At 37.8% G+C, this 23,161-nt stretch overlaps 2 protein-coding genes across 2 annotated transcripts; both read right to left on the bottom strand.

Annotated features, from left to right (window-relative positions):
• Positions 1-223: 223 nt before the first annotated feature.
• On the bottom strand, positions 224-17,208 carry LOC110720926 (CCR4-NOT transcription complex subunit 9-like). Its single transcript, XM_021900016.1, has 9 exons — positions 16,824-17,208; positions 16,635-16,706; positions 8,867-8,956; positions 7,570-7,612; positions 4,803-4,909; positions 3,444-3,539; positions 2,686-2,876; positions 2,522-2,591; positions 224-682 (listed from the first exon to the last, which is right to left on the bottom strand). The coding sequence occupies exons 1-9, from the start codon at positions 17,004-17,006 to the stop codon at positions 575-577; spliced, it is 960 nt and encodes a 319-aa protein (XP_021755708.1). The 5' UTR covers positions 17,007-17,208; the 3' UTR covers positions 224-574.
• Positions 17,209-20,393: 3,185 nt separating this feature from the next.
• Positions 20,394-22,725, bottom strand: LOC110720702. Its single transcript, XM_021899753.1, has 3 exons — positions 21,457-22,725; positions 20,934-21,255; positions 20,394-20,836 (listed from the first exon to the last, which is right to left on the bottom strand). The coding sequence occupies exons 1-3, from the start codon at positions 22,723-22,725 to the stop codon at positions 20,394-20,396; spliced, it is 2,034 nt and encodes a 677-aa protein (XP_021755445.1).
• Positions 22,726-23,161: the final 436 nt, after the last annotated feature.

Genomic DNA, 23,161 nt, shown 5'->3' with positions numbered 1-23,161 from the left:
ATGTTGAGTGACTCAGCTACCAAAGAAAAGCAAATATTCGTGTAATTGGTTTTTTGTTTTTATTTTGGGTTTAAAAGTTAAATAACTGTTACCTTTTTTTTGACACATAAATAACTGTTACCTGAATAGCATGTTTCTTTCTAAAGCCTCTAACCAAGAAATAACGCAAATAACACCTCAGTATCTGAACGTTATCAGACACACCTTTATTAACAGTCCAAAATCACGATCAAAACAGCAATTAACTGAAAACTCAAAAACAATTTCGTTTATGTACAAAAAGATGATAGTTAACTCCCTCAAAAAAAAAAAAAAAAAAAAAAAGATGATAGTTAACAGTACTAAATAAAGAAAAAAATACGATGAAGGAAACACTAATTATGTCTATGCTAATTATGTTTGACATTCAGCTAAAAGAGAAATTCTATTCGGCCTATTCACCGCCTTTTCCATTTCTGTCTACAAGCATACAATGTAAAGCTTCTAATGATATGTTTAAATTGAATTGACAATACATAGGAGGTCGGAAGCAATCACTTGGTATACAGGACAGGAAGCTTGTAATATGTATAACTTAGTTCACCATCATATGTTCAAATCCAGTTCCAGGTTGAAATGCAACTCGAGGTCCTCCAACATTGAGAAGCAGCTGTTGAAGCCACTTTCTTGTAGTTGGATCTTCCTGAAATTCAAACCATGAAATGTGTGTGAGGAATTTGAAGATTAACACTTTTGAGTTTTAAAAAGCAAAACGAGCCCTCAAATCATGGCTATAAGACTAAGCTTTCAAACAATAAATGAGTTAATGAGTGAATCCACATTTCACAACACACAAAATGCGCCCCGTTCGGCAGCAACAAAAAATCAATAGTATGGTCCAACCATAGATCATGTTTGGAGTACAAATCTAGCAGAGTCCCGCAGGCTATAATAGTAGATACAGCAAATATTCCAAGTGCCAGATGTTTTCCTGTCGGACCACTAACCACCTAAACTTGAACCCAGGCTATTGAATTTTCAAGTACTCCCTCTGTTCCATGAAGTTCTTCCCATTTACTATCGACACACATACTAAGGGGAAAAAAAAAAAAAAGATGTTTGAACACGTGATTATGAGGAGAGATAGTGTAATATGAAAAATGGTCCCAAAAAGTGGGTCAATTTAGGATAAAATTATAATATTTCATTGACAAAAAAGTAAAAAAGTAAAAGTTGGAAGAACTTCATGAAACTTCCCTAATTAGAAACTGGGAAGAACTTCATGTAACAAGGGGAGTGATAAGTTTTAAACAAATAAAATAATCATAAATAGAGAAAATGCATCATGTATCCTGCCAGCGATTAGTGTGTGCATCTCCTAGAAACTCCCCGAGACCAAACTACCAAAGGACTATGAGAGATTTCTATTTTTCATCAGCCATGATAAGGAAAATACACGGCAGTTTCCAACATGCTCATTAAGGTATGTAGAATTGTAGACTCATAAAAAAGGTGAGAAATTTTGGCACTAGAAGCTCACATTTTGAAAAATGCCGCCAAAGATGGGATGTGATTTAAGTGTTTAACCGACATTATACACACTTACACAGTGAGAACATGATGCTATATTGTATTTTCTCAGATCCATGATGCAACTGTAGCAGATACAGTTGTTCATGTTTCTTGAATTGGTCAAAAAATGTGCTGAAAGCCTATTATTTCTTGTCAATATCAAATCAGGTCAATTTTTCAAGTTCAATCACCAAACATGCATGACACTTAAACAAAACCCTCAGAAGGTCAAAGCAGCAATGTAGCATTTTACCAGACAATCCCAAAATTATCAAGGACTAATCCAAACTACAATCCACGTAAATCACTAACGAAGTAACGAAAGGTTGTGGGAAAAAGGTAAACTCTCGTTTGCCACGAAAAAATAGCTGACTCTTACTATCAACCACACAGAAAATTACTACAATCTAAGGCCTCGTTTGGTTTGATGTAAAACACTCTTAATGAAATATTAGTTTTCATGAAAAGCATATTTTCAAGGAAAACATCAATTACAAATTAGTAAAAATAGGAAGTGAGAATGTGAAGATGGATGAGAGGGAAGTAAAAAGGAGTTAAGCAAAAGGAGGGAAAATGTGGCTTCCCTTGTTTTGTACAAGAAAATGCTTTCCACCATTAAAGATGCAAAATTTTCACCATTAGGAAAATTGATTTCCATCCCTTCACAAACCAAAAAAGGAACATGGGATAAAATGGGAAAATTGTTTTCTATGAAAACATTTACATCAAACCAAAAGGGGCTAAATGCATGATGGAATGGAACCATGAATCACAAACACAAACACAATCAAAGTCAATGCTAAAACCTTCACAGGTTTCTCATACCACATCATCAAGGACAACATCAGATACTAGCATTTATTAAAATAATAATAATAAAATAAAATAAAATAAAAAATCCCAAAGGAAAAGAGATACACTTTATATATATATGGCAAAAAAATGACACACAAAAACAGAGAAAACTTACACGAAGGCAACTAGCAAAGGTGGCATCCCTCAACATATCTGGCAGACAGCTTCGCAAAGCATCACATGCTCTGCAGAACAAACAGAAGGCAACGCAAATAATTAAGCATAAATAAGAGGACCACAGCTGAAAATAATAACCATAAATCCAATCACTTTACCAACCTAGGATTATCTGAAAGTCTAAGGTAACATCTAATAATATGTTTCAGAAGCCGTGAAGAAGGCTGCTCAGCCAATGCCGCAACCATGTTGGCTAGAACTCTTCCAACTGCAAAAAAGCGCTCCGCTGTTGTACATATGTAATCCAGGCCTACATCATCCAGAAGAATCTTTTGGACTATAAATGTAGCAACCTGTCAACAACCAAACAGCATGCTAAACTTTACATAACATACAAAGAACAGGTTTTGATATCCCACTAAGAAGCTTTTTCCTTCCCTCTGTGCTTTAAGCCTTTAACTAGTTATCATATTTCCTCCGTTTTTTTTAGTTGACACATTTTGACTTTTGAGACTAATCACAAAATCTACTTTGACTAGCTTTTGTGATTTATAGTGACGAATCTTATGATATATCATAGTTATGTGGGGTCTTTCTAGAATCGTCTCAAAGCATGCATTCATATATCAACTTGTTATAATTATATTACATTTTTGCATATTAATAATTAGTGATAATTGTTGAACTTGAGCGTTGGCATACTTGAGTGTTGGCATACTTGATAAGGGAAACATGTCAGCTGAAAAAGAACAGAGAGCCCATACAATAAATAACAGTACCATACAATAGGACCCAGAAATCCATCACATAAGAAGCAAACATCATATACATTAGGGTCAGTTAGCTACAATAAACAAGAAACGATTGGGGGGGGGGGGAGGATTTAGGGAAAGCGTCTATCAACGTTACAAGAAACTTACTGTTTTTGACAATTCACTACCCATTTCCATGGTACGAAGACACAATGGAATTATTTCTGTTGAGAGAAGGAAACTAATGACTTCTGTGTCATCAACCTGAAAATGAAATTCCCGAATTACAAAAATATATACAACACCAGTCTAATGAATAATATTTTATTTTTTAAGTCATTAAGAATAAAGACAAGGATCCACAAAGTATACTATATACTTTCCAATGCTGAACTGTTTCAACTACCAATATCATCTTTAATTTTATATGTTTCCTTTTTCTCAAAAAGTTAACCTAAGATTAGTACTTCCTCCGTCTCTTTTTAGTTGACGCATTGCATTTTGGCGCACATATTTAGGAGAAGTGAGAAGGTTAAAGACAAAATTATCCCTTATACTTACCCACCCACTATGACTAGAATACCAGGTACCACCTAGGAGTACTACCTTTCTCTCTCATCATCATCACCATTCACCATCATTCTCTTTCCTCCTCTACTCACGGTCTGCACCTCCATTCTTGATCATCTCGCTGTCTAAATTTTTTTTACTTTCCTATTTCTTTTAGCAATTAAATAAAAAAAAAGCACAAATTAATTAGCTAGCTGAAATTTTCATATTTTTATATACGATTGAAGGTATTATCCTTTACGGCATAGGTGGTTTTGGGCGTTGGTGGTTTTGGGAGGCAGCGTCATGGTCGGTGAGGTTGTGGTGGCTGGGCAAGTGGTGTTGCGGTCGTGGTTGGGCGGAGTTACAGGAAGCAAGGAGAAGCTTTGGGGCTTTAATGGGGTTTTATTTGGGAATTTGGGTATGTTACAAGGAAGAGAGGAAAGAGAAGTGATGGTGGTGGTGGTGGTTGCTGTGATGGTGATGGTTTCATGGTGATGAATTTGAGGATGGAGGTGGTGAAGTGGGAAGATAATGGAGGAGTGAGAATTGAGAAATCAGTTTTTGCTAAAGGGAGGAGAGAGAAGATGAGTTGGGGAAATTAATGAGGGTAAAATTGGCATTTTAACATATAAAGCTTACCTAAACTAGAAACGTGTCAACAAAATAGAAATTTCCCAAAAAGAAATACGTGTCAACTAAAAAAAACGGAGGTAGTATATAATTGTTTCATACATAAACAGGAGATATATGAGGTGTATTTTAGCTTGAAAATTGAAGAATCTTAAATCACATCAAGAATGTCAGGAACAGCTAAAAGTGCTCCATGATTTTCTTCAAGGAAAATAATAAAGATCCAACTGCAATCTTCTTCCTAGTTCAACCTCCCTACCCCCAAGAGACTAATTCAGGATTATTGGTAAAAAACAATACAAGTAATTTAAGACAAAATTTGAAAGAATCCAGCAATATCAATACCTTAACCAGAGCACCAATGACACCCAAGCTAGTTAGCCGCAAGTACTCAAAAGGCCTGGATTTGCTTGTTGTGTTGAGGAATGGATATAGATATAACGGGATATGTGCTGAAAAAATAAATATATAAAAATGGTTCTGGACATACAGTGTCAGCAAATTTTAACTTTACAGCATGCTTTCACATGTAATTCTTCAGGTTAATAAACATAACTGTCTAGAAATTTTTGTTAAGCTTGAAAATCTGACTTAATATTGTGTGCCACAAAATCCTAAAAGGACAAACATTTCCAGATAGATGGAGCAACACAATTGATCACATGGTTCTTGTCATGGTAACCCATTTATTCCAACCTAAGTGCAGTGAAGAAAAGGAAGTCGTTCGCCAAGCGAAAGAAAAGACTTATCAGGAGGTTTATGAAAAGCTTGACTCTAAGGAGAGAAAAAATATCATTTACAAGATGGCAAAGAGAAGACAAGAGGCAAGGAAGGATATTGGCATGGTAAAGTGTCAAAGATAAGAACCAAATTATTCTAGTACAAGATGAGAACATCGATGAATTGTTTAATGGGAGTCAAGGAGTTGTGACACGAGAAATCTCTGTGAATGATGAAGAAATCGACGTGAGTATGTGCGGAGGATTAGGAGAGTAGAGGTAGAGATTGCACTGAAGAAGATGAAGCCTAAGAAGGCGGCTGGCCCTAATGGTATACCGATGGAGGTGTGAAGGTGTTTAGGTAAAATTGGTATTGATTGGTTAACAGACCACTTTAACAAGATATGGAGGGCAACAAGGATCCCGCAAGATGGGAGAAAGAGCACCTTGGTTCCGGTCTATAAAAACAAAGAAGACGCTGAAGATTGTACTAACTATCGAGGGATTAAGCTTATGAGCCACATTATGAAGTTGTGAGAAAGAGTAATTGAACACAGGTTGCGGGCAAGCATAAGCATTTCGAATAACCAATTTGGTTTTATGCCCGGAGATCTACTATGGAGGTAATCCATTTGATAAGACAAATGATAGAGTTTTATAGGGTAAAGAAGAAGGATCTCCATATGGATTTTATTGATTTAAAGAAGGCATATCAAGAGAGGTACTTTGGTGGGCAATGTTGAAGAAAGGAATTCCACGAATGTACGTGGACGTGGTTAAGGATATGTAATGGGATGTGTCAACAAATGTGAGGACATGTGGAGGGTTGACAATTGATTTTCCTATTAAAACTGGATTGCATCAAGGGTCTGCATTAAGCCCTTTTCTTTTTACAACGGTCCTAGATGAAGTAACCGGGCGAATTTAAGATGAGGTTCCATGGTGTATGTTGTTTGCGGATGATATCGTTTTGGTGGATGAAGCTAAAGATGGGGTTAATGCCAAATTGGAGCAATGGAGGCAAAGGTTGGAATTTAGAGGGTTTAAGCTAAGTCGGAGTAAAGCTGAATTATTTGGTATACCGCTTTAGTACACAGAGGGGACAAGTGATAATGTAGTGAGTTTGAACGGAAAGGGCTTAACCATGAGTGAATGTTTTAAATACCTTAGGTCGATCATCTAGAAAAATGATGACATTAAACAAGACGTGGTCTAGAGGATTAAGTTAGGGTGGCTTAAATGGAGAACGACCACGGGAGTGTTATGTGACCGAAGCATTCCCTTACAAAGGGAAAATTCTACAAGACTTCCATAAGATCAGTGTTGCTCTGGTACAAATATTGGGCTTCTATGAAGGAGCACATTAAAACGATAGAGGTTATGGAAATGCGCATGTTAAGATAGATGTGCAGGAACACTCTAAGAGATAGAATAAAAAATGAGATCATTCGTAAGAAAATGGGTGTGGCAGGCATTGCAGACAAACTAAGGAAAAATCGTTTGCGTTGGTTCGGGCATGTAAAACGGAGGCCCGATGGTGCACCGAAGAGTGGGACCATGGAGGGGTTAAATGAGGGAGAGAGAGACCGAAAATGACTTGATTGGAAGAAGTTAGGAAGGATATGAAGTATATGGATTTGCATAAGAATGAGGCCTTTGATCGTAAGGGATGGAGGAGGAAGATTTTGTAAATGACAATACGGAATAATCACTTTTGGTTCATGTAGCCGACCTCACTTATGGGATTAAGGCTTTGATTGATTGATTGATTTAGGTGCAGTCAAAAGGATAGCAAAGTTATAATTGCTAAGAAAATATCTTATGGTAAGTTACTAATGCACATAAAGCCTGCCACACTTTGACATGCACAATTCTCAACATGATAATCATAAGAATCACAATGAACCCAGCTTGAATGTACTTCCATGGAGCATTTAACATTGTATAGCTCAATACTTGGTGATAACTGGTCATAAAAGAGAGAATCAGACCCATAGTATTATAACTGATGAAACAAATGATTCAACAAATAATGTAGATGATCTCAGATCATTACAACATGCAGCTGTTGTCATGGTAGAGTTAACACACAAAATTAAAGTCATGCAAGCAGCAGAGAGTAAAAACTATTTACAATTTAGGTACAAATTCTCTATACATAATAACAAATGGGAACATAAAACCATATAAAAATGCAAGCAGCTGATTGATGGACATGAATCAGTAATACATCCTCCAAAATTATGTTTCTGGCAATAGAGAATGTGGGACACATGGTAATCCCAAGAATAAAATGGTTCTCATATTTTTTATTGGAATGCACATGGTGTACCAACAACTAAGTATAAAAAATTAATCAATTCCCTTATAATGCACTTAGTCAGGGAACTCACCATTTAAAAATAGCATCCGAGTATCAGGGTGAGATGCTACACACTGCGGGAAAACAGAAAGATTAATGTCACCAGACTACAAACATTAAATATTAAATAGTAGAGTACAGCCACATAGCTCATTTACTAAACAGCAAGAACAGCAGACAGCCAATATGAGCAGGACTGATCAACTAAATTATCTTCATAAGTTCAGTTCTATATATAGCCACATGACCTTAGCAGGTTTTATATTTCAAATTTAATTTAGTGAACTATCCCTTCAAAGATTTACAAAATTATGCGAAATTTAGCAAACCATTGAAACTCTGTAGAAATTTTCCCACCCGACATATCCCCAAAGTTGAAGCAATGCTTACAAAAGTCTACAGCAATCACAAATAGCAAATTGGTAAAGCAAGGGCGAGGCATTATAGAGGCTCAAATATGCCATGGCCCCTCCCAAAGGCCCAAGTACCCTAGTAAAAAAAAGGCTGACAAGTCAAAAGTTTACAGCTTTCTATTTGTCCACCCCCCTCAACCATTGCATCTGGTTTTCCCCTGAATTTATATCAGGAGATGGTATTAGAAACTTGAAAAATTATTTCAAATAAGAAAGGCCAAATCAAATTCATATTTATCAACTTTGGACTTAATTAAGATCAATCAACTGGTTTACCAGCAGTAATATTTATCCTTTTTATTTATCTTTTCATAATTCTCTTCATAAATCGGTGTAAGCAACAACAGAGACGAATAATAAAGGAAGAAGAAAAGAAAACAAAATACACAAATAAGATGTAAATGTGCAGTCAATACAACAAAAATGATTAATTCTCAAATACCACAGAACAATTTGGTTAACATTAGGACTAAAGGCACATAGATTTGAAAGGGAGAAGGTATTCAAAGAGGGCCACAGAGATGAATTTTAGTTAATAATTCCAGAACAATTTGCATATTACATATCGGATTATGGGAACATGAATAATCTTTGAGGACACAAGCTAGGTGGATTGCACTATTGCAGTACTTTCAAGGATTATTACTCTCTGGACAGAAAGATAAAACAAACACACTGTATTGAGAACAAAACAACTCATATACAGCAAGAAAATTAAAAAAGGCATAGGTTAGGAAAATAAAGAATAGAAAGGAAGAAAGTTAAAAACAGATGACTTCAATATTACATACTAACTCAAATCCAAAGACTGAGCACAAAAAACCAATAACCCCAATCAGCCACACTATGAATAAGTTGGAAAAGAAAAAGATTTTAAACAACCTAAATACAACAAAGGAACAAAAAAGGTCAAACCTGCAATAAAGCAAGAGCATTGCAGACACGGTTTGATTGTCCTGGATTTAGGGTAGGTGGTGACAGCACCTGGTATATTGACACAATCTCCTGCAGCCAAATAATTACTCACCAATGTCAGCAAAACTTAAATCTTATTACAAACAACTAATCAGTAATACTCAAAAACTCTAAATATTGCAGTACAGTATTCTATTTAAATGAATTATTTTTAAAAGCTAAACAAGGATATATATTTCATAGTTACAAGAGGGACATCAATTGAATACTAAGGGGCCGTTTGGTTCGGACGGGGTAAACGAAATGGAATGAACAAAGGGAAAGAAAGAGAATGGAATGAAAATACCTCAAATTTACTATGTTGTTTGTTTTAAAAACAAAGAGAAACAAACCGCCTGTCTCACTACCACACCACCACCACACAACAACCTATCTCCTTCACTTCCCACCTTTTCCAGCCACCCCACCATTCGCCGCACCCTCCCCACCACTCGCCTTTGTTCGCCGCTTCTCCCCCGCCCTTCACCGCCCCTCCCCTCCCCCAGAAAACTTCCCCAAGCCCCGTAAAACCCTAGAAACCCTAGTTTGGTAATCCTTCCTGCCTAAACCATATCTTCCCAAAAAAAAAAAAAAAAAAAAAAAAAAAAAAAAAAAAAAAAAAGTTAAATGTCCAAATTTAAAGTCAAAATCTACCATACATCCTAAGTGGAATCTTAGGACATCAACCAACCCCCACCCCCTCCTCAATACCCCAAACAACAAATTTCCCCACTTTGTTGTACTATGTGTTCCCATCTCTAACATATTCGATTTCAATCTTTGGACTAAAAACTTGACTTGACTTTTATCAAAGAGAGGAACAAGAGCAATTAGTCGTGATTAGAGAAATAGAAAAGTTGAGATAGAAAGGAATGGGATAAATGATGAGATACTATGATATGCAGTTTGGTTTACGCTACCACAGTTGTTCTAAGTGAAATCTCTTACCTAAATCATAATTTCTTAAGCCAGTGTTTGGAAACATTGTTTTCATTTCAAATTCTATATTTCAATTTTGGAAATTGAAATCCTTGCTTTCAATTCCAAATTACTTGTTTGGGAAAACAATAATTTTAAATGTAGAATTTCACAGTATCCATGGTGTTTGGCAATACTTTGGAATTTTAATAACAAAATTAATTAATTTAATTAATAATCAATGTACAAAAATCCGCAATCTTTCAATAACCAAAACAATAACCTTCATCGTCATCAATTCCAAAGAAATTACTCACATCTTATCCCAAAAAATGGTCAATCATATCCAGAAATGAGATATTGTAGCCCCAACTCCGCCAGTGGGTTTCTCACTGGTCGTCCAAGCCTGGATAAAGGAGGAGCGTTTCGGTAGGACAGTGACAGCAAGTGTAAAACTTTGCCACATCCCATGATATGAGCCAAACTGATATTTTCGTGGAGGCGTTTTCTACTAAGCGATGCGCTACACTTCCTAGGCCCGGGTGTAGTGATAAGTATGCAAGGGTTGCTAGGTCGTCGCCCAGAAGTGACGCGCTATACTTCCTAGACCCGGGTGTAGTGATAACTATGCAAGGGTTCCTAGGTCATCGCCCACAAGCGACGCGCCACATTGCCCGAGCGTGGTGTCAAATAAGCAAGGGCGTGCCATTGGGGCATTCCATACTGAGCGACGCGCTGCACTTCCTACACTCGGGTGCGATGTAAAGTATGCAAGGATTGCTAGGTCGTCGCCCGAAAGCGACGCGCCACATTGCCCAAGTGTGGTGTCAAATGAGCAAGGGCTAGCAGTTGGGGGCTCGAGGGAGCGTGGTAAGAGGGAGCAGGTGAGGAAGGACTCTAGTTTGCGGATTGGTTCTTGGAATGTGGAGCCTCTGACGAGAAATTAATTAGCAGAAGTGGTAGAAGGGATGAAGAGAAGACGTGTAAACATCATGTGCCTCCAAGAGACAAGATGGACGGAAGAAGGAGCTCGAGGCTTGGTTTTGGGGTATAAGGTGTGGTATGTTGGACAGGAAACAAGCCACACGACTAGCAATGGTGGAGCTCGGAATGGAATTGGTGTAACTCTTGATGAGAGGTTGTCAAAAAAAGGTAATTGAGGTTTATCGGAAGAATGATAACTTGATAAGGGTGAAGTTGCTATGTGGCAAGGAGATCGTGAATGTTATTAATGCTTATGCCCCCCAAGTTGGTTTAGATGCAGAAGATAAACGACAATTTTGGGAGGATTTAGATGAGGTGGTACAGGTTGTCCACTAGAAATTATATATTGGAGGTGATTTCAATGGGCATCTTGGGGTGAACCGAGATGGCTTCGAGAGTGTTCATGGAGGCTTTAGGTATGGGCAAAGGGACGTAAGTGGTAAGGCTATTATGGATTTTGCCCAATCATATGTTTTAATTTTGGCTAATACTTGGTTTAAGAAGCGAGATTCACACTTGATTACTTTTCGGAGAGGAGCAAATGCAACACAAATAGACTTCCTGCTCACAAGGAGCACGGATACAAAGTTGCTTAAACTGCAAGGTCATCCCAGAAGAGAGTGTGGTCACCCAAACCGACTTTTGGTTATGACCATTCGTTTGAAAGAGAAGGCGAAGAAAATAGGAAGACAAGAGGAGCCAAGGATAAGATGGTAGACTTTGAGGGATGCGAATGCTAAGGTTTTTACAGAAAAGATAATCAAGGAGGCGGATTGGGATGGAGAGGTGGATCCAGACATAACTTGGGTACGAATGAAGAATGTTTCTTGAGAGTGGCCAAACAGGTCTTAGGGGAATCAAGGGGGAGAACTTCGATGCATAGAGATATTTCGTGGTGGAATGAAGGGGTGAAAGCAGTAATTAAGCAAAAAAGGGAATGCTATCAAGCCTTGGGAAAATGTAGGAGCAACGAAACCTTTGCAGCGTATAAGGAGGCTAAGAGTAAGGCAAAGGCAGTTGTTCATCAAGCGAAAAAAAAAGGCTTATCAGGAGGTTTATGAAAAGCTAGACTCCGAGGAGAGAGAAAAGATCACTTATAAGATGGCAAAAAGAAGACAAGAGACAAGGAAGGATATTAGCATGGTGAAGTGTGTCAAAGATAAGAACCAAATTGTTCTAGTACAAGATGAGGACATAAGGTGGAAGGGGTACTTCGATGAATTGTTTAACGGAAGTAATGGAGGTGTGACAGGAAAACCTCTGTGAGTGATGAAGAAATCAACATGGAGTATGTACGGAGGATTAAGAGAGTAAGGGTGGAGATTGCACGGAAGAAGATGAAGCCAAAGAAGGCAGTTGGTCCTTATGGTATACCGACAGAGGTGTGGAGGTGTTTGGGTAAGATTGGTATTGATTGGTTAACATACCTCTTTAACAAGATATGGAGGGCTACAAGGATTCCACAAGATTGGAGGAAGAGCATCTTGGTCCCGGTCTATAAAAACAAAGGGACCAAGCTTATGAGCGACACTATGAAGTTGTGGGAAAGAGTGATTAAATATAGGTTGAGGGCATGCACTAGCATTTTGGATAACCAATTTGGTTTTAAGCGTGGAAGATCTACAGAGGAAGCAATTCATTTGGTAAGACAAATGATGGAGTTTTATAGGGCAAAGAAGAAAGATCTTCATATGATTTTTATTGATTTGGAGAAGGCATATGACAAGGTGCCAAGAGAGGTACTTTGGTGGACAATGTTGAAGAAACGTATCCCGCGAAGGTACGTGGATCTGGTTAAGGATATGTATTGGGATGTGTCAACAAATGTGAGGACATGTGGAGGTTGACAAAAGGTTTTCCTATTACAATTGGATTGCATCAAGGGTATGCATTAAGCTCTTTTCTTTTTGCAACGGTTCTAGATGAAGTAACTAGACTAATTCAAGATGAGGTTCCATGGTGTATGCTATTTGTGGATGATATCGTTTTAGTGGATGAAACTAAAGATGGGGTTAAAAGTTGGAGCAATGGAGGCAAAGGTGGGAATCTAAAGGGTTTAAGTTAAGTCGGAGTAAGACTGAATATTTGGTATGCCGATTTGGTACTCAGAGGGGGACAAGCAATAATATGGTAAGTTTGGATGGAAAAGACTTGACCATGAGTGAATGTTTTAAATATCTTGGGTCGATCATCCGGAAAAATAGGGACATTGATCAAGACGTGGCTCACAAGATTAAGTCAAGATATTTCTACAAGACCGAAGCATTATGGAGAGCGGCCACGGGAGTGTTATGTGACCGAAGCATTATGAAGAGCGGCCACGGGAGTGTAAGCATTCTCTTACAGTTGAAGGGAAAATTCTACAGGATTGCCATTAGACCGGTTTCTAAGAAGGAGCATATTAAAAAGATGGAAGTTATAGAAATGCGCATGTTACGGTGAATGTGTGGGAACTTTCTAAGAGATAGAATCAGAAATGAAGTTATCCGCAAGAAAGTAGGTGTGATAGGCATTGCAAACAAACTAAGGGAAAATCGTTTGCGTTGGTTTGGGCATGTAAGATGGAGACCCGAGGGTGCACCGATACGAAGAGTGGAAGGATGGGACCATGGAGGGCTTAAACGAGGGAGAGGGAGACCGAACATAACTTGGTTGGAAGGAGTTAGGAAGGATATGAAGTATATGGACTTGCATGAGGGTGAGGTATTGGATCGTAAGGGATGGAGGAGGAAGATTTTTGTGGACGACCACACGGAATAATCATTTTTTGTTCATGAAGCCGACCCCATTTATAGGATCCAGGCTTTGATTGATTGAAACCCACTGCTATACATAGGATCGGAATTGATCTAACGATTTCATTAACCTGTCGTCGAAGTTGTCGTCATTAGAGGGCAAAGTATTGGAGAAAAGGATGGGGACCGCTAAACAATCAAGAGAGAAGAGAGAAAGAAAGTTGAAGAAGGGGATTTTCATGAAAGGGATGAACAAGAGTATATGATAAATGTTTGAGTAGTGGGGTTGGGTTAAGTTGGAAATTCTAAATGACATGGTTTGACTAATTATTTCAAATTCTTAGTTTTATGAAGTTTTCTTAATTGTTTAAGAATTTGGGATAATTCATATTTCAAATTCTAACTCATTCAAACACTAGAATTAACTTAATTCCAGAAATTCCTGTATCCAACCAGCATTAAGTTATTTTCATTAATCTTGATGTATTCCTTTTAACTTTGAAATTAGTGGGGTTGTAAGAGTTTAGCAAGAGGATATCTTAATTTTATTTCGGCTAACAAGAGACAAGGTGGCCAGGAAAAGGAGCTAAAGACTTGGTTTTGGGGTATACGGTGTGGTATGTTGGACAGGAAACGAGCCACATGACTAGGAATGGCGGAGCTAGGGGTGAAACTAATACGGTTTAAAAACGAACCAAATAGCAAAATAAATCAAATTAGTAATGCGGTTCGATTTTTTTTAATATGGTTCAGTGCGGTTTGAGAAATAAAAAAATTGCGGTTTGGTTTCGGTTTTAGGATTAGAAAACCGAATACCGAAAATCAAACTGAAATACAGACCCATATCTAAATTATAGCCCAAATCTAATTTTCAGCTCTACTATATAAGGTCAAAAATAGGTTATGTTTGTCATGCCAAAAAAAAAAGTTACAAATCAAAGCCTAAAACACTATGCCCAAATAATTGCGGTGTGGTTAGGATTTTTGTTTTGCAAACCGAATTAAAAACGATGTGGTTTGGTTTGGACCGAATAATAATATGTTGTCCCAAACCGAATTAATATGGTTTGGTTCGGTTTGGGTTATAAACCACACCGCAAACCGAACTTTCACCCCTAGGTGGAACTAGGAATGAAGTTGGTGTGATTCTTGATGAAAGGTTGTCAAAAGAGGTAATCGAAACCTATCGGAAGAATGATGGTTCGATAAGGGTGATGTTATATGGTAAGGAGATTGTTAATGTTATTAGTGCTTATGCTCTCCAAGTTAGTTTAGGAGGAGAAACGACAATTTTAAGAAGACTATCATTTTGGTGGATGAAACTAAAGATGGGGTTAATGCCAAATTAAAGCAATGGAGGCAAAGGTTGGTATCTATAGGGTTTAAGCTATGTTGGAGTAAGACTGAATATTAGGTATACTGCTTTGGTACACAGAGGGGGACAAGCAATGACGTAGTGAATTTGGACAGAAAGCATTTAACCATGAGTGAGTGTTTTAAATATTTTGGGTTGATCATCTAGAAGAATAGTGACATTGATCGAGACGTAGCCCACAAGATTAATTCGAGGTGGCTTAAATGGTATGGGTTTCCAAGAAGGAGCACATTTTTGTTTGGATTGAGAGTGTTGGAGGGGAGAAAAGAAGGGATCCATCCTCTCTTGTTTGGATACCATATGGTAGAAGGGAAGGGAAAAAAAATGGAAGGATTAATTTCCCCCCCCCCCTCCTTTAATAAACCAAATCCTTTCAATGTTGGAAAGATTTGAAGGGAAAATGTAACCTTGTCTTCTCCCCTTCCTTTCCTCTCCCTCCTTATTCTTCTCTCCTTTCCCTTTCCCTTACGCTTTGCTATCCAAACAAACTGTATAAAGATAAAGGTTACGGAATTGTGCATGTTAAAATGGATGTGTTGGAACACTCTAAGAGATAGAATAAGAAATTAAGTTATTCGCAAGAAAGCGAGTGTTGCAGGTATTGCAAACCAATCGCTTGCGTTGGTTCAGGCATGTAAGAAGAAGATCCCATGGTGCATCAATACGAAGAGTGGAAGAGTGAGATCATGGAGAGGTTAAACAAAGTAGAAGAAGACTAAAAATGACTTGGTTGGAAGGAATTAGGAAGGATATGAAGCTTGAGAATGAGGTATTTGATCATAAGAGATGGAGGAGTAAGATTTTTGTGGATAATTATATGGAATAATCATTTTTGGTTCAAGTAGTCGACCCCACTTATAAGATTAAGGCTTTGATTGATTGATTACCAATTTTGCTAACCCAAGCAAACACTATATACCGGTTTCAAAGGACTTTGAGCTTGAGAGTATGAAACGCATTATCCGAAAAGGATAGTTATAGTGGAGTTGTGAGAAGTTGCATATAATGGTTACAAAGGACTCGATAGTGGGAATATAAAATGAATTCTCCGAAAAGTGGAGACTAGTAGCGGAGTTGTGGGAAGTATTAGGTATTAAATGAGAAACTAAATTGACTCCTAAGCCTCTAAAATGACAGTAATTTTAACTCCGTTAGTGTTAAAACTATTAGCGTAATTATCTTCCATAGTTTGAATTTTAGGTATAATTATGGATATTCAGGAATACCAAGTTTGGATCTTTCCTTTGTAGCATCGATATTCTAACGCAAAATTTTTCATATAATCCTATGCTTGAATTGAAATTCTAAAGTCTCCAAAACAGCTCTCCTGAGTTTGGAACTTGAATGGCCAATATTTTCGACCAAACAAATTGGAATTAAATCATAGAATTTAATTTCTAGAATTGAATTCCCTATATTCAAATGAAATTGGCCTATCCAAGACTCCAAATGCAGCCTCGGTTCACTTCTAGAAAAAACATTATTTTGCAAAATTCAATGCAATTCAGACTCTTCACTACACACCAAACAAACAGAATTTCAGGAGGAAAAGAAAAAAAAAAAAAAAACAAACAAACAAACAAACAAAACTAATTCGAGTCCTTAAACAGTCACACATGCAAAAGTTGGAACCTTTCAGGAATGCTACCAATCTTCATAACAATGAGAATTTAATAAAAAAAAAATAATAATAAAAAAAAAAATTTGATGAATTCACCTGTAAAAGTGCAGCAATAGTTCCAAAAGAATTCCACAGCAAAGGAGCCAAATCCTGAAACAATTCTCTTTTCTGATACACAAAACAGCAATCATCAACAACAAATTCAATCGAAATTCACAGCAATAATCAATTCAAAACCCTAAATCAAAAACAAAAATCAAAACTTGAGAGAGAAAGGAGAAATACCTTGGAAAGTTCGAGAAGCGCGTTTTCACGGCGGTCAGGATTGCTGAGGTCGAGGACGAGAAGTTCCGCCGATTGCATTTTACGGTCGTTTGGGTTGGATTGTGAATTCGCCGGCGAAGTAGCACCGAGAGTTGGGCCGTAAGCTGCTGCGTTCAAAGAGAGAGATTGTGGCAGATTTGCCATTTTTCGGTTGATTTTCTTACTCTTTGTAACACGAAACAAAAATTATTAAAATAAAGTTGTTCTGTGTAATAAAATTTCTGTTTTTATATTGTGGCAGTAATAACTCCTCTAGTTTGACTATCGTAGATTAGGAGATCATTGTCACGAAATACTTATTTAAAGTAAATACGAAATATAAAGACTGGAATTTTGGATAGCTATAATTGAAGACGATGAGATATCGAGTTATTATGTAGTACAAAAATTGGAGCAGGAAAAAATTGAAAACTAAGAAACAAGATTGTTGTATTAATATAAATGATAGGCATGAAGAGATTTAAATGACCTCTAATGTACTTTAAATTTTTTTGCTTTGATTTATTTTGCAGGTTAAAATGATATTTGATGTACTTCATGGATTAACTAGCACTCCGTATAAATTATTATTTTATGCGGGCTTAATTGTTTTTGTGGGTTTATGGATTGTTAGGAATTATGTTAAGGTTTTATTTCTATTAGGATTTTATTTTAGTTTAATATATAGATTAATACAAAGAGAATATTGTACAGCTAGATTCATATTAATAATAATCCCTTTGTCAAAATAAATGTCAGGCACATAATATTAGGAAAATTGTTTTAATTGAATAAAAAAATGCAAGTGATGTATTTTTATTTTTATACTCCCAGCTACCATCAGCAGGGGCATCATCATCTCCACGAATTATTTTTATAGCTGATTTAATTGTAAATCTGCCTTTTAAGCTTCCCCCCCCCCCAATACAAAAGGTCACCTATCGAGGGGTCATCTCGTACTTGATGAGCTAGAATCTCCTTGATGCAGTTCTCAGGAAGTAAATCCGCAAAGATATCCCATTTCCATCCATTGATAGAGTCCCACATCTCTTCAACCGTTGCCCCATCTATCTCTTGAGGGATTGTATTTATCACAAGATCACGAAGAGGCCTCGAGGTTGCCCAAGGGTGATCCCAAAAAAGAGTACGAACACCATTTCCAACAGCTACCCGAGCTCCCTTATTTATGATTTTTGCATTTTCAGTGATTCCACGCCAAACATTTGACATGTTAGCCTTGGATTCAAACATATCGAGGTCACACCTCCCCTTACAATACTTAGCACGAACAACACTAGACCATAAAGAGTGTGGTTCGGTGAGAAGACGCCATCCCAATTTTGTGAGGAATGCTGAATTTGCATCCCTCGCAGACCTCATTCCTAGTCCACCTTTCTCTTTGGAGAGTTGCAAAGTCTCCCACGAAATCAGGTGAATTTTTCTTTTTTCCTCGTTACCACCCTAAATAAAACGACGCATCTTTTTATCAAGTTCATCACATATGGTTCTCGGGATTTTTGCCGATTGCATAGCATACGAGCTAATGGGCGAGATTGATGATTTGGCCAAGGTAATACGACCAGCTAAAGACAAGTACTTCGACTTCCAACCCGACAAACGCCTATCCACCTTCTCACACAGATAGGCAAAAAGTGTCCCTGGTTATTCTGCTTGTAATGGTGGGCATGCCTAGATACATGCCCAAGTCTTCTGTCAATTCCATTTGCAAGGCATTTGAGACAGCTGACTTAAAGGCATCATCCATATTTTGAGAAAAGAAGACACGAGACTTGGAATTACTGACCTTCTGCCCAGATGTTGCACAGAAACTAGTCAAGCATTTTTGAATAATTTTAGCTTGATCGATGCTTGCCTCCGCGAATAATATAATATCATCTGCGAAGCACAGATTAGACAATTTAGGACCATTTCTGCTTGCTCGGATCGTCCGCCATTCATTTTTTATGATTGAGTCTTCGATGACATGGTTAAGTCTCTCCATACAAAGAACAAAAATGTATGGAGACAAGGGATCCCCTTGGCGAACACCTCTTCCCGGATTGAAAGATTGCGTGGGTTCCCCGTTCCATAAGACTTTCATTGACGAGGTAGTGATGCATTCCATTATTACTTCAATTATCACCGGAGGGAATTTGATTTCGAGTAGGGTATCATGAATAAACTCCCAACGCAGCCTGTCATACGCCTTCTCGAAATCTATTTTTATTGCCATTAAACCAGTAGCACCTTGTTTATTCTTCATTGTGTGCAAATTCTCTTGGACAATCACTATATTGTCCGTAATTTGTCTTCCGGGGACAAAGCTTGTTTGGGTACAGGAAGTAAGGTGAGGCATCATTGGTTTAATTCGGTTGACAATAGCCTTTGTAATGATTTTGTAAATAACATTGCATAGACTAATCGGCCGGAATTGAGAAGGAAGCTCTGGGGCATCCACCTTAGGAATAAGGACAATAAAGGTGTCGTTAATATTATCAGGAAGGCCTTTGCCTGCTAAGACTTTGAGTGCGACTTCATAAACATTATTTGCAACAAGATCCCAATGCTTACGAAAGAAAAGTACTTGAAAACCATCGGGTCCGGGGGCCTTGAGTGCCCCCATCTCTTCAATGACTTTGTCTATTTCACACCGAGTAAAAGGACGAGATAGAGCATTCCAGTCCCTAGTAGTAAACTCTGGGAAAATATCAGTTGGAAGAATACCATGTTCAAGTTCACCCTCGGCCTTAAACAAATGTTGGAAATAATTCACAATTGTATTTTGAATTTTATCCTTATCATGAATCCAGTCATCATCAGGTTTTTCCTTGATTGCATTGATCTTATTTCTCCATCTCCGAGTGATAGTACTTAGGTGGAAAAAGGTAGTATTTTTATCCCCTTCTCGCAGCCAGTCGACCCTTGATTTTTGGTACCATAACAGTTCCTCCTGCTCAAGAACCTCATCTAATTCTTTTCTCAGCTTTGCTTCCAGTTTGATCATATCTCTTGATTTCTGTTCAGAGAGGGATTTCTGTACCCCTGCTATTCGAGCAAGGAGGATGCGTTTCTTTCTGAATATGTTGTGGAAGACTGACTGATTCCAGTCTTGGAGCTCTGCTGCTATTTTTTGTAAATGGGGGATCAAAGGCGCATCCTTATCCCACTTCTCTTCGATAAATTCTCGAAATTTTTCGTGTGTCATCGAAGCAGCCTGGAATCTAAATGGTTTGTTTATATTCGAGATAGGAGAAAAACCATTAGGGGATATCAAAACCGGGCAGTGATCAGACCTTACAGCAGGAAGGTTCTTTGAGGCAGCATTTGCAAATTTAAGGCTCCATTCACCATTACACAAAGCCCTATCAAGCCTTGCATTTGTTCTAGTTGAAATAGAATTCCCCCTAGCCCACGTATGGGAAGGGTCGTTGAACTCCACTTCTAACAACTCCATATCTTGAACCCATTCATTGAAAAGAGCCATTCTACGTGTAGTCTCATGGCAGCTCGAGCTTCTCTCCCAAGCAAAACGGGTCTCATTAAAATCCCCTACTAATAGCCAGGGTTTACTATGTTGATTAGCAAAATTTTGTAATTCTTGCCATAATTCATTACGTTTGGTCGGGTCCGGACTAGCATAAACCGCAGTGAAGTACCATGGGGTCTCACCACTCTTTTAATATCCATTGTAATATATTGTCTATGTTTAACTATAGGCTCAACTGATACTAGTTCTGATTTCCAGTATACCCATATTCCACCACTAAAACCATGAGCATCCACTCTCGTATGCCCTGTATAACCAAGAATTGAGGCTATTTTTTCCGCTTGTTGTCCCCCCATATGAGTTTCAACCAAAGCGAAAACATTAGGCTTATTAACCTTTATTACTTCTTTCAAAGCATAGATAAATTCTTTACTACCTGCCCCTTGTACGTTCCATACCATACAAGTTATGGGAGAGCTATTAGGAGCTAGATTAGGAATGCTATCTTCTATAGACATAGGAATATTATTTAGGGAACTTACATAAGCACCTCGAATAAGGTTTAGAACCCTGTTAACTTCAACTGGCACCTTCAAGGTCCATACTTGTTCCATCGGTTCCGGGCTTGGTTCCTCCCAAGACTCGATGTTCACCTCCATCACATGTATCAGGGGGTTTGCTATGCCCAAATAGGGCATCTCCATTGGTTGTCCAACACATAGTGTCTTCTCCGGGGGAATTGATAATTTGATCACATTCGGCATTGGGGGAAGCATTAGTGGTGGACTTTGGTGCTGCATCATTAACAACTTCTTGTGGTTCTTCTTGGGTTGCTTCTTCAGGGATTTGTTTTTTGTAGGACGCGATACTAGGCTGTTGGTTTTCTTTGCCGAGGCTAATAAGCTTATGGGTTACTTGTTTATTCACCTTCAAGTTGGTAATAGGAGTCAAAGGGGAATAAGGAAGTTCTTTTGACTTGCTAGCATTCTGGGAATCTTTTTTGTTTTTATTTTTGTTAACCGAAGGATTTTTTTGTTGATTAAAAATATCTTTTCCATAAGTTAAAGATAAATTATTTTGTATATTCTCTAGTGGATTTTGAGAATTATCCCCTAGATTGGTAGTTGCCATATACTTATCTTGCTGAGTTGGAGATCTTTTTTCAGAGAATTCATCATCCGGATTCTTAATCTCATTATTGTTAACAACTTCCTTATTATTTGCTCTTTCTATATCTTCTTGAGAGACCTCCACATTGAGCGCTGTAAACCGAGATCCTCCACTAATCTTGCCATTATTCTCGGTTGCAGTATCTTTGCGTTGACCTTGCTCCATTGAAATTCCATTGATACCCTTGCTAGTGTTTTGCCCTGCTTTATCCGGTTTGGAAATTTTTCTCCGGCCAGGCTTCTTGACTAACATCCAATCACCATACTCATCTTTTTCCTCCGGTCTAATCACTGGAGGGGGGGCAGGCACTTCACAGGCAGTATTGTCAAGCTGCTTGTTCCCCTCATCCACCACCATGTTGTCAATCGAAGTGGTAGGTGCACATTGATCTGCATCATGACCCATTCTTACACACTTGTAGCAAACCATCTTTATTCCTTCGTATTGAATTCTCCATATCTTTCCTTTTAGCCAGAACTTTGCTAGTAAAGGTTTGGCAAGGTCGATTTCTACACTCAGCCGAGTGAAGTGACCTCTCTCAGCAGAAGCTGTGGATTTATCCACTCGGACTACCTTCCCAATCTTAGAACCAATTTTTTTCAAAAATTCCTTGTCAAAATACTCAACACTCAGATTCGGTATTCTAACCCAAACAGTCAAAACACTGATAGATGCCTCCTTAGGGATGAAATTTGGCGTCCATTTCCTAATTGTGAGATATTTGTCATCAATTAGCCAAGGACCTTGGGTCAAGACATAATTGTAATCATCTGCATTGGAAAACCTTGCAATGAAATATTTAGAACCAATGTCAGTGAGGTTCATATCTCCTTTTAATTGCCATTTTCTCTTGAGTTTTTTCATCAAACCCATGTATCCAAGGCTTCCATCGAACATTCTTATTATAAGAGTGTTCCGCCAAGGCCTTCGCATTGCTTTCTTCTCCTCTTTTGTTAGCAGAATTACAGGGCATCGCTCAGAGTCCACTATACCTTCTGGTGCTTCATCATCATCCGAGACTTCTTCCTCATCATCCAACTCAATACAAACCTCATTAGCACAAACCTCATTAGCACTCTGGTTGGCTATTTGAGTGTCTCTTAACAAGTCCCGAAAGGACCTCGGAGTTGCAGCAGCGCCTTTAGGATTAGCTTGAAAATTCTGAAAGTTCTGACCCCCAGACACAGGGGAGTCATCAGATCCATTTCCTCCATTGACACATTCCATGGAGTTATCCCTATTAGCAGAGCCCTGACCAAAAATGTATTGTGTGATTTTTCTTTTTGGTTTTTATTAGATCTGATCAATTGATCAACCATTTGAGGGGGGTTTGGAGGAGCTTGGTTCGCAGACATTGGAGATATATCAAGTGATGTATTTTTATTAGTTAAAAATCTTTAATATATATCTATAGATTATACTAAAACAATTTTAGGAATTCTTTTTTTTTTTTTTTGAATAAATGTAGGCAAATTGTTAAGAATCTCTATTATCTATATCCATAGGATAATACAACATATTTTATTCCTCCAAATCATAAATATATTTTATGTAATGTAATCTTGTAACAATTTTAAAAAATGATGAATCTACTAAATAACAGTAAGTCTTGTGTAGCTAGTCCAGTGGTCCAATTTGTTTAAATAAGATAATTACTATTCAT

Source organism: Chenopodium quinoa, unplaced genomic scaffold (genome assembly GCF_001683475.1).
Source record: "Chenopodium quinoa cultivar QQ74 unplaced genomic scaffold, ASM168347v1, whole genome shotgun sequence".
NCBI lineage: Eukaryota > Viridiplantae > Streptophyta > Magnoliopsida > Caryophyllales > Amaranthaceae > Chenopodium > Chenopodium quinoa.
This window is presented reverse-complemented; position numbering and strand designations above follow the sequence as displayed.

Coding starts and splice junctions, on each gene's coding strand:
- LOC110720926 (XM_021900016.1), bottom strand. CDS start 17,006: ATGGCAAATCTGCCACAATCTCTCTCTTTGAACGCAGCAGCTTACGGC. Junction 4,910..7,569: donor TCGGATGCTATTTTTAAATG/GTGAGTTCCCTG, acceptor TTATTTTTTCAG/CACATATCCCGTTATATCTA. Junction 3,540..4,802: donor TCATTGGTGCTCTGGTTAAG/GTATTGATATTG, acceptor TTTCATTTTCAG/GTTGATGACACAGAAGTCAT.
- LOC110720702 (XM_021899753.1), bottom strand. CDS start 22,725: ATGGAATGTGTCAATGGAGGAAATGGATCTGATGACTCCCCTGTGTCT. Junction 21,256..21,456: donor CTCAGCAAGATAAGTATATG/GCAACTACCAAT, acceptor ACCAACTTGAAG/GTGAATAAACAAGTAACCCA. Junction 20,837..20,933: donor GCCCGGAACCGATGGAACAA/GTATGGACCTTG, acceptor CTATGTCTATAG/AAGATAGCATTCCTAATCTA.